Genomic DNA, 15,273 nt, shown 5'->3' with positions numbered 1-15,273 from the left:
CATTTTCCCGTTGAGTGTGTCCATGTATGCTTTTATCTTTCTTTTTAGCTGCATCAACCTTTGAGCTTCATTCCAAGCCATGACCCTAGGTGTGGGCAAGGGGAAGGGGCATGCTAACCCTATATGAACCTAGTGGAGGAATGTGGACCCAGGTGGGAGAAATGATGAATAATAATGAATGGAAGTGGGTAATATAAGCATATAAGAGAGCGAGACCATGCAACCAAAAACAGGGTTTCCCATGAAATACCATCCCTAGAGCCAAATGGTTGGTAAGAGAGATCCCATGGGACTAGAATCCAAGGTTGATTCCCAAAGGGGTCTAGGGGACAAGACACAGACCTAGCCCGTTCTTTTGCCGAATCCCCCCATTAATCCATGCCCAAAAGTGTCCATGATAAGCAAACTATAGTATTCAATTTCCAAATGACAAGGTATACCTTTAAGTTTGGGAGGCCCACCTTCAAACATACGATCATGGTAGATGGGTGAGGGATGACATGGTTGGCTCAGGTGGCGGAGAAATGGCACAATGAGCTAGCTGGTGGCTGCAAGGGGTCGCTGGTTGCCGACTGAGGACCATCTTGGAGAAATTTTTTCTCCTAGGGATATTATCATATTACCCACAAAATTTTCTCCTAGGGATATTTTTTCTGTGGTTGGAGGCCCAAAGCATGACACATGGCAAGGACAAGGGGTTAATGAGCACAAGGGAGAAATACCCTACTTGAAAAGGTGCCATATGGCACTAAAATTGCACTTGTCATGGTCAAAGGCTCACATAAAGTTGAAATCTCTCTTCAAAGAAGTGGCTAGCAGGTTTTGAAAGCAAGAAGGGACGAGAAATACCCCAAAGGAGGAACATTCATGTATTTGGAGGTGTATTTTATTTTTGAAGAGGTCCCTTGGGGCATTACACATTATTGAAAACATATTTCACATATTGGGAGGTTTTTTTTTACCTTTTAGGTATTTGTGGTGAGGTCACTTTGTTTGAGCCATTTTCTACATATTTGGGGTAGATCTATTTTTATGAGGAGATGCCATGTGACATTGTTGACATGGTCCAAGCCTTCAAACAAAGAACAAATAGGTGGCAATATTGACCTATTTAAATGGAAAGGGGCCCCAAGTGAAATGTAGGCCTATATGTAGAAATTTTGGAATGCTTTCTTCGAAAACAAATTCTGAAATTTCATCTAACACTAGAGGTTTCTAGGATGCAAATCCTATGGCTGATCTGAAATATTAATTTCAACAGAAAACTAATGACAATATTTCAATTCACTGCAACTTCAACTCACTAGGCAATTCAAGAGTAAGGATATAAACATATTCCGAGTTCCACAAGTTTCATCTTTTAGGGAACACTTTCCAAGCATAGATTTGGAATTACTGCAATTATTGCAGAGTTACAATAGTAAATCTGCCCTATTATCTTCTATATTAATGTTAAATCACTTAACATTTTCAACCTTCACTATGGAAAATTAACATGACAAACTGGTGCTGGAAATTATCAAACCAAAATGATGCTGAAATTTAATTCTGCAATTGAGACAATCATGGACAGTTGGAAACTTTTATATATATGTATAAAGATGAAATACATGTACATACCATAAATCTCATCCCATTGCTAGTACAATACTCTAGCTATCCTAAACCCTAGTGAGGAAAAGCCATGAAAAATCCTAGCTTTGTTATCATTTAAATTCTGACCTAAGATGTTCAAAGTCCTAACTCACAAGGTGGAAACTGAAGGTCAGCTTGGAGGGGTCATCCCGATTTCACCACAACAACCCACTCCCACTCTTTAGGTTGGCTCTTCTCCTACTCAAGGTGGGGATAGCTGAAGTATTCGAAGTCTAGCAATATGTTAGGTATGAAATGGTTACTTAGAATTATGTTGGATCTCATTTTTACGTGCAGAAATTTTGTATGAGATTTCAGATCTATATGAAGAGAATAAGTCTGATAAAAGATAATGCATACAAGGTTGCTTTCCTAAAATGAAATCTGGATTGTAATATTTTGAATGTAATTTCCAGAATTATAAACCAACAAATTAAAGGATAAATTTTGAAAATTTTTCAGTGGTTGGAAACCAAGATCAGTGCCTAAAAAATATTGGGCTTATGGGGTCTAAGGCACAAGGTCATTTGAAGTTAATTCTCTGAAAAATAGGGCTGATTATAGTGGAAAACACATGCTACAACCATCTATTTATTTCTATTTACAAAGTCTGGATTTTAGATGTAGGTACTAATGGTGAAAGATTCATCAAGTATGTAATAGGAGGATGTCGACATCTGAAAGTAATAAAATTTCCAGTGATTTCTAACCACAAAATTTTTCTTTAATTCAATACTTTCAGCCATCAATAACACAGGATTTTTAGGAGGAAATTATCCATCCATAAACTTGTTGAAATAAGTAACTAGGTTCAATCTTCATAAATATGAAATGTACTCTTGATTCTTGTATATTGTAAAAGGAAAAGAAAAAATATAATTATTATTTTTATAGCATGAGTTTCATTCTCAAGGTCAATTTATTTGTAGGTCAAATACCCATTGAGTGCTTCTAGGGTTTGTCATAGAGTCAAGAAGTGAATTGATTCATTTTTAAATATGAAAGACCCCATTGGGCACTCTGTATCATGTAAAAGAAATTTATTTAGAGTCAAAAGGGTCAAATGTCTTCCTCCAAGATCAAGTCAGCCTAGCTGCAACAAGTCGGCCTACAAAGTAACAAGTCAGCCTCATGAAAGGGCTGTTCGACCACCATGGGAAGCCTATATATAAGAGGCAATCGACCTCATTTTGGAGACATCGATTAAGCATCCAAGAAGTTCAATATAGCACAAGAAAGACAAGTGAAGAAGAGGAGAAATAAAGGAAGGAAGAGTGAAGCATTAAACTCTGTTTTTGGGCCACCTTCATCTCATGTGCGAGCAAATTAGGATCTTTTGTGGCAGCAAGACCAAAATTTGCAGTCATCTTGGAGGCCGAAATCTAGTGTGAAAAGGATCAAGTTTGCAGACTGAATTGTCAAGGAAAAGGAAGCTCACCAAGCGAAGGAGAAACGAGACCTATTGCACGATATTCCCACCACAAGTGCAAGCTAGGGTTTTTGTAGGAAGGGTGAGAATCACAGTAAGAAATTGCAGGTCTGAAATTGTGATTGAAGGAGAAGTTGCAGCTGCTGTGAAGCAAGTTTGATTTGGGTTGACTTTGTGAGAAGAGGTTTGAATTGGTCTTGGAGGAGTCTTTGTCAAGGGTCAGGATTCTATAAGAGAAAAATTCTTGTGGGTTTTTCTCTCAAGAGGAGAGGTTTTGGCCCTGACTACTAGCCTACATTTTGTGTCCTCTTGTCTCATTGATTTTCATTGTTTGGTAGCTGTTTGATGATACAAAACACAATAATAACCAAGTGAAAGAAGAAGCTAATAACTAGTACATCAAGTTAAGTAAAAGAACATCACAAGCAAATTTCAAAGCAAGCGAAATCACCATAATATAGCTTCCCTTGATTTCTCAACAAAAATCTCATAAATGAGGAAAAACAATACATGAATTAAGCTCACATTGACAAATCTGCAGAGATGAAAGTTCTAGCCTTTGTATTCAACAAATTTGTTCCAAAACCATGTAATGAACAAAGTTTGTATACGCAACGGTGCAGGTTTCAAAATACTTCGAAGACAAAGGCATCCATTGTAGGACTAGTAATTTTGTATTGAATATTACAAAAGAATTGATATGAGATGATTACAATGAGGGTGAGAGCTTGCTTATATACCCTAGGCAGGTACCTCTTCACCAATGGTTATGTCCTTAGGGACATACATTTTTATTAACTAGTCACTAATTTATCATTATTTATAATTATTATTGTTTTACGTTATTATATTAGTTTATATATATTTTTATTCATAACATTGCCTTCCTCTTCAAAAAGATTTGTCCTCAAAGCTTACTGATGAAGGGCTTGATCTCTTTTCCTGTTTCGAATATCTTCTCGTCTTTGAACTTTCATCTTCATTGATACAAGACAATATGATCCTCTGAGTGATAGACAAAATTGTCGGACTGAGAATGGATTAGACCATCCTAGATTAACCTTCTGTGGAATCTTCTGATCACTAGAATTTTGTAATGAATTGTTATCATAGGACTGGATTCTGCAAACTTCAGTATTCCTTGGAACATAAATCTGTTGTTTCTGTTCTGAATGGTTCAAATATATAGATTGACTTAGTTGTCTACTCTTATGGTTCAGATGTCGATAAGGAGTCCTGCTGGTTGGATTTCCCCTTATGATGTGTGTGGTCATTTCCTCATTTACTTCAGGTACTGTTGTTGTTGAGTTGGTTAGTGGATCATCACCTGGAATTTCCATTGTTTGAACTGCGATATCTGTATTGGTTTTAACTTTTATAGGTTTCTCTTCTTCTTGAGTTGTGATATTTACTGGGTTGGAGTTCGTATCTTTTTCATCAACTTGGATTGAAGACTTCGACACTTCTTTCATTATAAATTCGTCTAATTTGTTGTTTAATAATTTCTTATCATTTTTAAGTTTCTTAATATGAATGAGTAGACTTTGATTATGATTTTTGAGATATAAGAGTTCCTCGTTTTCTGAGTCAACTTTATTTTGGCATTCAAGCTTCTCGTCTTTTAAACACTTGATTTGTTCTAATAATTTTTTGTGAAGGTCCTTTAAGCGTAAATTTTCTTCTTCTTTCTTTGATAGAATTTCGTTGAATTTTTTGTCAAAACTTTCCTTTTCTTTTTTGTATTTAGGCTTCGCTAGGGTTAGTCATTTCGATCGTTGTAAATTGAAGGAGGCCCTAGAAATTGAAGAAAGACCCAATAATTTGAATAGAGATGATGGTTGGAATATTAGTAGAAGTTGGGTCCCTGTCCTGTTCTCCTAGTTTTTAAGGCTTCTTTTTGGGATTTTATTTTGTTTGTTTGTTTATCTATGTAGGTATTGACGTCATTTTTATAGTATTTGTTGTTGATTTATTCTTCATTAGAGTTTATTTTCTTGATCCTTCATGTTTTTTATGTATTTTATCATCCTATTCGTTTTTAACTCCTTTTAATATTTTTGTTATTTGTTTAGTGGGCCTCAACCCCATATTTTATTGTTGACCCCATTTTATTTATTGATTACTTTTCTTTGAGAATATATATATATATATATATATATATATAATTTTTTTTTTTTAATTATTAATTTTATTTATTTATATATATATTTCTTTTGACTTGTGTATATTTTTGTTTTATTTTATTTATTTTTCCATTAATTATTTTTAATTTAGTTTATTTTATTTCCATTAATTATTTTATTTATTAAATGATCTTGTCTCGATTAGGGTCTTGACTCGTTTTTATAATTTTTGACTTCCCTCTTTGTTTAGAGTTTGACTTTGATTTTTTTTAATAAATTAATTTAAATATTATTTTTCAAAAACTCGCTGTTTTTTACAGCGGTTACTTATTAATATTTTTTTTAATAAATTAATAAACTAATATCAGAATTTAATAATATTTTTCGAAAACTAGTAATATTTGATTTTATTAATATAGCCGCTACTTATTAATATTTTTTAATAAATTAAGAAACTAATATCATTATTTAAATATTATTTATCAAAAACTAGTAATATTTGGTTTTAATAAATTAATTTAAATATTATTTTTCAAAAACTAGTCTTTTAATATCGCTGTTACCTATTAATATTTTTTAATAAACTAATAACCTAATATCATTATTTTTCAAAAACTAGCCATTTAATATAGTCGTTACGTAATATTATTTGTTTTTAATATATTAATAAATTAATATCATAATTTAAATATTATTGTTCAAATATAGTCGTTACTTGAAATTATGTCTCTACATTGCTCACTATTTAAGCCTTTGCCATGGTCTACCTCTTCATCTGGTCCTGATGATGAACCACACTTGTTGGTTCGAAACGCGTCGGCCAAAAAATTCTCTTATGTGATTTCTACCGGAAGACTTTGCTTAATTTCTTTTTCTTGTTCTAACTTGTGCTTCTTAGTTTTACACTTTTTGACTTGTGCAAGTAGTTTCTGAATATGATCTTTTTAAACGAGATTTTTCTTCGTTTTTATTGGATATGGCCTCCTCAAGCTCTTTTTGTTTCTTCGATATTGAGTTTTGATTCATTTGAAGTATCAATTTCGTAACATCCTTAAAGTCTTCTGATGAGGACATTATTGATTTTGACTTCATTGCCGTGTCTTGAAATGTGGTCAACTATCCCTTATAAGAAAAATCAATTCTTTTTTCTCTATGTTTAACATGAATGCATCCAATTCTCTAAAACAAGGTTGACCAAAAATTATGTCAACCTCTATGTCATGCATTTTTATAACACGAAATTGTGATATGTACTCATAATGATCCACTGTTATTTGTAAATCATTGGTTTCATATTTTTTTCCAAAAATTTTTGTTTGTTTTGCCTACATTGGCATCTGAAATTAACTGTCGATTCACCAAATAATATTTATGTAATTTTCGTCGTTTCTTGTACTAATAGCGATATTAACTTTTTCCCTTTGGATGGTTCCTCGATAATTTTTTGTCGAAAAATACTTGGACGTCCATGCTAAATGGCCCTTTATATATATATATATTATTCTTTATAACCCTCTAATTTTTTTTCTTTTCTTTTTTATCAGCTAATTCTTTTCACTTTACACCTTTGATATATTAAATACAGGTTTTATTATTCCCCTTTGAACTCTTTTTTTTTAATAAAATTCTACTTAATATTGTTTTTTTTCAATAGTTACCTCTTCTCCTCTCTCTTTACACTGAGATCACTTTCGAATAGATTGAAAATATGTAATACCTCTCAAAAGTCAATATTTACTGAGATCACCTTCGAATAGATTAATGATAGAATACTCATTGGACGTTCAACTTAGATTTAATTTTTGATTTACATGAGTTTCAGGGTTAAAACTATGTTAATTTAATTTATAGTTTTTTTTTTTGTACGAGCCTTCACACCTTATCCCAACGGCAATGGCTTGATTAATTAATTGACCAATGTATCTTGTGGAGGATTGCAACGCTTGGAAACGAAACTTCTGGAAATTAATATTTAGTTTCCTCCAAAATAATATTGTCTGCTCATTGAACTAGTGGTTCGAGAAAGAGAAAGAGAATGGGCGTAGTAGCCATTGAATAGGAATGGTGTAGAGACAACGACAAATAGGATTGTGGTTGAGAATATAAGAAGTCAGTTGTACTGTGTCTACAAAGTAGCATGACAGTGAGTGCACTGTGTTTATCGGGGGAGCAGTGTTGTGGGGAAAACTCAATGTTGTGAAAAGCGCGAGGGGGATTAAATCGGCGCGGGGAACGAATCGGAAAAAATCGGAAAAATCGGGAAAAAATCGTTTGGTACAAAAATATTCATTTTTTTTTCATTTTTTTTAATATCTAAACCATCTACAACATAAAATAAATACATTGACACATAAATATGATAAAAAAACTAATATATAAGATGTTTAATATCATTTCTAGCGCTAAAATCACACATAACATTGAATCATGTCCTGAATAGTAAGTCCTGACTCCTGAGTCCCAACTTAGCCTCAAAATATCAACAAAAAATATGATAATGTATCTCATCATGTCATAATGTCATATACAATTAAATGAAAGTCTAATCCTATTGATTTCCTCTGCCCCTCTTGCGAGAAAATGCCACAGCTTTCCCTTTCCCTCTAGATGTAGATGCTGGTGCCCGTGCTGGTGGAGTCTGATGTGCTCTAGAAGCTGAAGAACTAGAAGTAGGAGCTATAGGAGGTAGACCACGTCCTCTACTGGTGGCAGTGGTAGCCCGGGCAGGCGGTGTCACCTCCTCCTCCTCCTCCTCCTCCTCCACCTGCTCCTCCTCCTCCCCCTCCACGACATCCTGCACTAACCAATCATCAATAGAATCCATGAGAGGCCTCTCGGCCTCAACCCTCCATGCAGCAGTGGTGTCAATCCCATCCAATGAGATGGCATCCACATCAGGTGTCCTCTCAAGTTGCCTCACCCACAATCGAAGATTGTAGTAGACGTAGACCATGTCATTAAGTCGCTGGGACTCCAACCTGTATAAAGATCATGAAATAATAATTAATAATTAATATTATAAAAAGAATATTGTTTAATGAATTCAAAAATTTATTTGGAAATTTGCAATATTTTGAATGTTTAAGTGTTAACCTGTTGCGCTTCTTGTTGTGTATTTTTTCAAATACACTCCAGTTGCGCTCATATCCTGAGGAGCTGCATGTTTGGCTGAGGATGCGAATGGCAAGCTTTTGCAAAAGGGGTACCCTGCCACCATACATTTTCCACCATGCATCTACAACAAAATTACAAATAAAATTTTAAATAAACATAAGAAAAAAATGGAATTTGAAGAGACAATGAAATTTGAAACAAAGTTACAAACTAAAAAATACCTGGCATTTTAATCGTCCTATCAGTGATAGCCATCTCAAAGCCAAATGTGCCACCTGCCATTTTATGTCTCAATTTGTTTAGAGATCTCTATACGTTGTTCTGGAGATCGCACCATCTTCTGGACACAGGATAAGAATCCATCCATGATCTCAGCATCAAAATCAAACCCACATGCATAAGAAAATGCAGGGTTCAGGAAAAGCCCAGCAGCATGAATGGGACGATGGAGTGTGTTGTTCCATCGCTCATCAATCACTCCCCATAGAAGGAGTTGTTTCTGAAACCCATCATCTCCCTTATCATCATAGTAGGCCCGAATGGCTTCTTTGGCTATGTCCATGGCTTCATACAAATAGCCCATTGCGGGCTTCTCACCATCAACCAATCGAAGAACCTTTACCAAAGGTTCAGTAACGGCGCACACCTCCTGCACTCCTGCCCAGAAGTCTTCCTGGTATGAAACTAGTCTGCATACGACCTCTCCTTTTGGTTTGCGGCTCATTGACAAAGCACGCCACTCCTCTGAAAGAAACATTCTCTTCACATCCCACATAGAATTCAAGAGGGATTGAAGAGATATGAAACTCGTGGCAAATCGTGTAATGGTGGGGCGTACCAACTCTTTGTTGTTGGTGAATCTTCTCATCAAGCTAAGCACAGAAGTATGATTATATATAAATTTTGTGATGCTTTTTGATGAGTCAACAATATCTTTGACAAAGGGAATTTTCCCTATGTCCTCTAACATCAAATCAATACAATGGGCAGCACAAGGTGTCCAAAATAAAGTAGGATGCCTGTTCATAAGCATTCTACCAGCAGCAACATAATTTGCAGCATTGTCCGTTATGACTTGGACAACATGTTGTTCACCCACCTCCAAAATAAACACATCCAACAAATCACATAAAGTTCTTGCATCTTTGATTTGATGAGATGCATCAACATATTTGATAAACATAGTCCCCTTGGGACAACTAACCAAGAAGTTTATAAGGGTTCTCCCCTTTTGGTCAGTCCAACCATCTGACATAACAGTGCATCCTGTTTGTGCCCATGATGCCCTAAAATCCTTCAATCTTTGGGTGCAGTGACGCTTTTCATTTTGAAGAATCCGGCCTCTGAAATCATGATAAGAAGGGATTTTGTACCCCGGGCCAACACTGGCAATAGCATCAACAGTAGGCTGGAAAAATGGATTATTCCTTACAACGCTGAAAGGAATATCACTCCAGAGGAGAAATTTTGCCATCAACCTGTCAGCGTGTTCTTTATCAGTTCTTTCTAGCATTGAACCGATAGATGGTTGTGAACCAGGTGTGGTTCGAGGAACAAAAAATGATGATGCAGCTACCGGATTGACTGGTGCTGCAGTAGAACCAGTGCCACTTGGCCCACTTCCTTCAGCTGACCTTTTTAGTTGCCTTTTGAGTTCTTCTTTGGCCTCTCTAGTGTGCTCTAATTCTTCCAATGCTCTCATGGCTCTTTGGATAATTTCAGGATCTGTATTTATACAAGGCCCCACATCATGTCCAGGGATTTGTGCAAGGTGAAACTTCAACCTGTACACCCCCCCGTATATCTCCTTTCCACACAACTTGCAATTCAAGTTTTGTCTATCATTCAGAGCTTTAGGTTCACCATATTCCCAGAAAGGATCCAATTTCCTTGGCATGTTTGTTTTTGAACTTTGAATTTGCAAACCTATGGGAAAATAAGGATTAGGAAATAGGAATTTAGGATTACAATTTAGCATTTACAAAATTACAAGTTACAAATTTCCAGAATCCAAAGTTCCAAACCCAAGTTACCCAACCAAATGGCAAATGCCAAAAACAATGAAAAAACATAAACAATGTTTAAAAAAAATGAAAAAAAAAATTGGTTCCCATAGTCATACCAAGTTACCCATCCCAAATCAATGAAAAAATACAAAAAATTCTTTAAAAACAATGAAAACAAAAGAAAAATGGTGCCCATATGAAGTTTCCCAACCAAAAACAATGAAAAACATAGAAAAACAATGTTTTTAAACAATGAAAACAAAAAAAATTAATCCACATACCGTTTCTATGGAGAAATCGGTGGTCTCCTCTTGAATTTGTCCTCTAAGCACTTAGATTTGGTCACAAACCCTCTTCAGCTGCTCTCCAACACCTCCTCCTCCTTCCGCGCGCGCCCACTGTCCAAATGACAAAAAAAAAACCAAAAAACGCATTATAAATCGTGCTGCCTGGCAACCCCGCGATTTTTTCCATAAAAATCGCGATTTTTTGGCATAAAAATCGCGATTTGATCGCCATCCTGAAAAAAGCGCGATTTTTTCATTAAATTGCGATTTAATCGCGCTTTTCACAACACTGGGAAAACTTAATGAGAAACAATAGTATGGTGGCAGTAGTCGAACCTGCGTTATGACCCGAGGACGTGGAGCAGTGGTGGTGTTTTCTTCCACGACAACGACTAATTCAGAGGACGACTATGCTAAGTGGTCGGACGACGATGGTGCACCCGGTTGAGCAGCGGTTGGAGAGGGCAGTTCATCAACCCCAAAGTATTGGTTGAGGTTGAGACAGTCGTCGGACTTGGTATGTCGCTGCGGATGGGTTGGTCTGATGTCAACAGAGTTGGCACTGTGGCTGCAGCTGTGTTGCGACAGTGGTTTTGTTTGTGGTGGTGGCGGAGCTTTGGGTTAGATGCGCGTAGAGGGAAGATGACGATGTTGCAGGGCCGGTTCAGTGTTCGTTTTTTTTAATATATATATAAACGAACACAACACACACGCTTGCTATATAATTTTTTTTATTTTTTCTATTTGATTTTTTATATTTTTTTTTCCTTTTTTTTGTTTTTCCTAAAATATAGACTTGTTTTTTCTTGATATTGTTTTGTTTTTTGTTTTTCTCTTTTCTTTTTTCATCTTTTCATTTCCTTTTTTTTTTTAGTTTTTTCTATAATATATGCACTTAAAAATAAATGGGCAAAGGCCTGAAAACTGAGAAATGGAGAAACTCCAAACTCGAGTGAAACGCTTAAATTACACAACAACAATGTTGATGAAGTGTTGATGGCCAAGGGCCAAATCAGATTGGTTCTCTGCAACAGTTAAGCGGCCAGAGGATCAAACAACTATGATACCAATGTAACGAACAAAGTTCGTATATGCAACGATGTAAGTTTCAAATACCTCGAAGACAAAGACATCCATTGTAGGACAAGTAATGGTGTATTGAATATTATAAAAGAATTGATATGAGATGATTACAATGAGGGTGAGGAACTCCTTATATGCTCTAGGCAAGTACCTCTTCACCAATTGTTATGCCCTTAGGGACATACCTTTTCATTAACTAGTTACTAATTAATCATTATTTATTATTATTATTGTTTTACATTATTGTTTATTCATAACAAACCACAAGCCTCAAGTTCCAAACAAGCAACAATAATATGCCAAATAATTGTATATTGTCTCCTCAAACTTTGGACAACCACTATAAGAGGAGCCTTGCATATATGAGGTTTTGGCTTAACAAAGTACTCAATAAAATAATAGTTGTTATGAAAATAATTTATAAAAAAATAATAAAAGTAATGTAAACAATAAATAATCATAATTAATGATTAATTAACTAGTGATTAGTTAATGAAAAGGAATGTTCTAACTTCAAAAAGACATGACCATTTAATGAAAGGGCACTTGCCTAGGTATATAATTCGGCCATCATTTGTAACAATCACATCTCATATCAATTCTTATATACACTATTCAACATACATGTAATCTTAATGGAAGTCTTCATCTTTGAAGTGTTGTGAACTTTTTGTTGCATATACGAACTTTGTTTGTAACATTGGTATTAGAGCTGTTCAATCCTCTGGCCGCTTAGCTGTTGCACAAAGTTAGTTTGATCTGGCCTTTGGCCATCAACTTTTTGTCAACTTTGTTGTCGTTGAGATCAAAGCATTTCGCGATATAGTTTCTGGAGATTCTCCATTTTATTGTCAGACCTTTGGCCATTATTTAAAAAAAAGTGTTATAAAAAAAATCGAAATGAGAAAATTAAAAAATAAAATAAAAGAATATATATATATATATATATATATATATATATATATATAACGGTTAAGAAAAAAAAGGAGGAGAATAGAAAAAAATGGAATAAATATATCTATATTTAAAAAAAAGCAAATAAAGAAAACCATTGAAAAAAAAAGGAAAAAAGAATATATATATATATATATATATATATATAGTTTATAAAAACAATAAAAAAAGAGTTAAAAAAATATAGAAAGAAAAAGAAAAAGAAAAAGAAAATATGAAATAAGTTTATAAAAACAATAGTAAAAAAAAAGAGTTAAAAAAATATAGAAAGAAAAAGAAAAAGAAAATATAAAAATACAAAGAAAAAATAAAATAAAAATAAATAGAAGAGCCAACCAACCAACCCTGACGTCCTACGGTGCTGCCTGGAGACCACCATTCGCAGTGCACTGCACAATAGGCGTCGACACGCCACACGACCACCGTTAGCCGCCCCTAGCTGACTTCGTACTCTGCAACCACTGCTCTGCTGTCGACATAGTAAAAAAAACATTCCATATCTGCTTCTACCTTGTTGTTGTCCGCTCTTACCATTGCAACCGTCCAATCTTGCCATTGTCACTTGCAGCACTATCCAATTTCCGTAGGCCCACGCTGTGCTATTCCCCCTTCATTGCCTTTGCCTGCGTCCAATCCTGGTTTTCTCTGCAGCCATTTCCCTATGCTGACTCACTTCCGCCGACAAAATTCTGCTCCCCGAGAACTGTGTCCCCTACAATCATCAATATCTCATTGGACCGTGAGACCTTGACCATCACGCCCTTGAACATGATTCAAAAAAATATTACCACAAAAAGTAGAAGAGGAACACCACCATGAATAAACCCCAAAGACTTATTTATTATTTCCAAAAAAATATTAGAGATCAACATGGCTTGACTTAGAGCTCGATTACAATTTTTTCATGATCTCTGATGATACAATAAGCAAATAGCTTCATTATATATAGGAAAAATGAGAGCATGAGACCCCTCCAAGTGGAAAAATGGCTAGTTCCCTTGATCCATGGCTTGATCCTCTTCAAACGGTTTTGAATCCTTGATAACTGCTACACAAATCTCCAGGAAAATTTGATTTCCTTGATGCATCTGTTGGATGGACCAATCTTTGAATTCTGGATGGTTTTGGACCACTGGGAAATCTTCAAAAATATTTTTCTCGAAATCTTCTCATTCAAAATACCCACCTGGACCAAAAGTTCAATTTTCCCTTGAAATTATTTTTTTGGCCCAACGAATTTTTTGAGTGGAACTTTCTGCCTTGGAAATGTGACCTTTCTCATATTTTTGACTTGATTCCTTTTCGGAAAGGTCCTCAATAATTTTTAATAATTTTTCCACTTGGAGAGAATTTAATTTTCTCTCATTTTAATTTTTTGACAAATTTCTAGCTAATTATTTTGTACATTTTTTGCTGGAAAATAAAATAAATGACTCAAGAGGGGTTTTACATATATTTTCCACCCTCAAAGTGTGTCTAGATAGAAAGTTTAGGAGTTGAGGTGTAAAATCAAGTACTCATACCCCCTATAACTTCTATAGACAACACTTTTACATCAAATATTACATAGACATCCCATATAGAAGGGGAAATTTTACAATTAAAACATGACCTATAGACAACCAAATTCTGCGACACTTGATAGATGATCTAGTATGATAATTTACATAGACTTGATAACACTATGACTTTAAGTATGGGGGATTTACGCAGTGCATTATATTAGATATCATTTTTGGGATTCAACTGCGTTAAGTAAGTCATTCAAATGTATGACCATTTCCATGAGAGGTAGTCGTAACTGACTAATTTCTCATGATTTTTGAATAGTTCACTTAGCACTCATTGCATCGGGTGATGCTCACAGGGGTGAAGAAGTGGGATTGAAACTAGTGAAATGTGGAGAACGAATCACATAGCATCAATCATCACTTCCGGGGCTTGCACCCGGTAACCAGGACTTCCCAGGAGGTCACCCATCCCAGAACTCCTCTGGCTCAAGCGCGCTTAACTGTGGAGTTTTTTCCCCACAATCAAGCCCACTTAGCTTGCTACCCCATTTGCAAAACCTTAGCAAGTATTGTGCCTCATGAACCATTCAAGTAGAGATCCCTTGACTCTTTTTGAATTTAAGTATGGGGGATTTACGCAGTGCATTATATTAGATATCATTTTTGGGATTCAACTGCGTTAAGTAAGTCATTCAAACGTATGACCATTTCCATGAGAGGTAGTCGTAACTGACTAATTTCTCATGATTTTTGAATAGTTCACTTAGCACTCATTGCATCGGGTAACCAGGACTTCCCAGGAGGTCACCCATCCCAGAACTCCTCTGGCTCAAGCGCGCTTAACTGTGGAGTTTTTTCCCCACAATCAAGCCCACTTAGCTTGCTACCCCATTTGCAAAACCTTAGCATCACCCGATGCAATGAGTGCTAAGTGAACTATTCAAAAATCATGAGAAATTAGTCAGTTACGACTACCTCTCATGGAAATGGTCATACGTTTGAATGACTTACTTAACGCAGTTGAATCCCAAAAATGATATCTAACACTATGACTTGCCTAAGACCTTACCATCGAGCCCCACTCCAACTTTGGGGTATGTGTGGTAGAAAACTCTACCAATTATAAGCATC

The 15,273-nt window shown here is 35.4% G+C and overlaps 2 protein-coding genes across 3 annotated transcripts in view; one reads left to right on the top strand and one right to left on the bottom strand.

Moving 5' to 3' along the window:
• Positions 1–15,273, top strand: part of LOC149235269 (uncharacterized) — a 302,830-nt gene that overhangs the window by 277,963 nt on the left and 9,594 nt on the right. The window lies entirely within an intron of this gene.
• Positions 7,583–13,386, bottom strand: LOC149235270 (uncharacterized). Its single transcript, XM_089460987.1, has 3 exons — positions 13,305–13,386; positions 8,281–8,422; positions 7,583–8,165 (listed from the first exon to the last, which is right to left on the bottom strand). The coding sequence occupies exons 1-3, from the start codon at positions 13,384–13,386 to the stop codon at positions 7,736–7,738; spliced, it is 654 nt and encodes a 217-aa protein (XP_089317113.1). The 3' UTR covers positions 7,583–7,735.

Source organism: Pinus tabuliformis, chromosome 8, assembly GCF_031772625.1.
Source record: "Pinus tabuliformis cultivar Carrire ecotype Pingquan chromosome 8, CPIR1, whole genome shotgun sequence".
NCBI lineage: Eukaryota > Viridiplantae > Streptophyta > Pinopsida > Pinales > Pinaceae > Pinus > Pinus tabuliformis.
Note: the sequence above shows the minus strand (reverse complement) of the source record. Positions and strands in the feature narration are given on the sequence as shown.

Coding starts and splice junctions, on each gene's coding strand:
- LOC149235270 (XM_089460987.1), bottom strand. CDS start 13,386: ATGGTCAAGGTCTCACGGTCCAATGAGATATTGATGATTGTAGGGGAC. Junction 8,423..13,304: donor GCAGAATTTTGTCGGCGGAA/GTGAGTCAGCAT, acceptor ATTTTGTTGTAG/ATGCATGGTGGAAAATGTAT. Junction 8,166..8,280: donor CACAACAAGAAGCGCAACAG/GTTAACACTTAA, acceptor ATCTTTATACAG/GTTGGAGTCCCAGCGACTTA.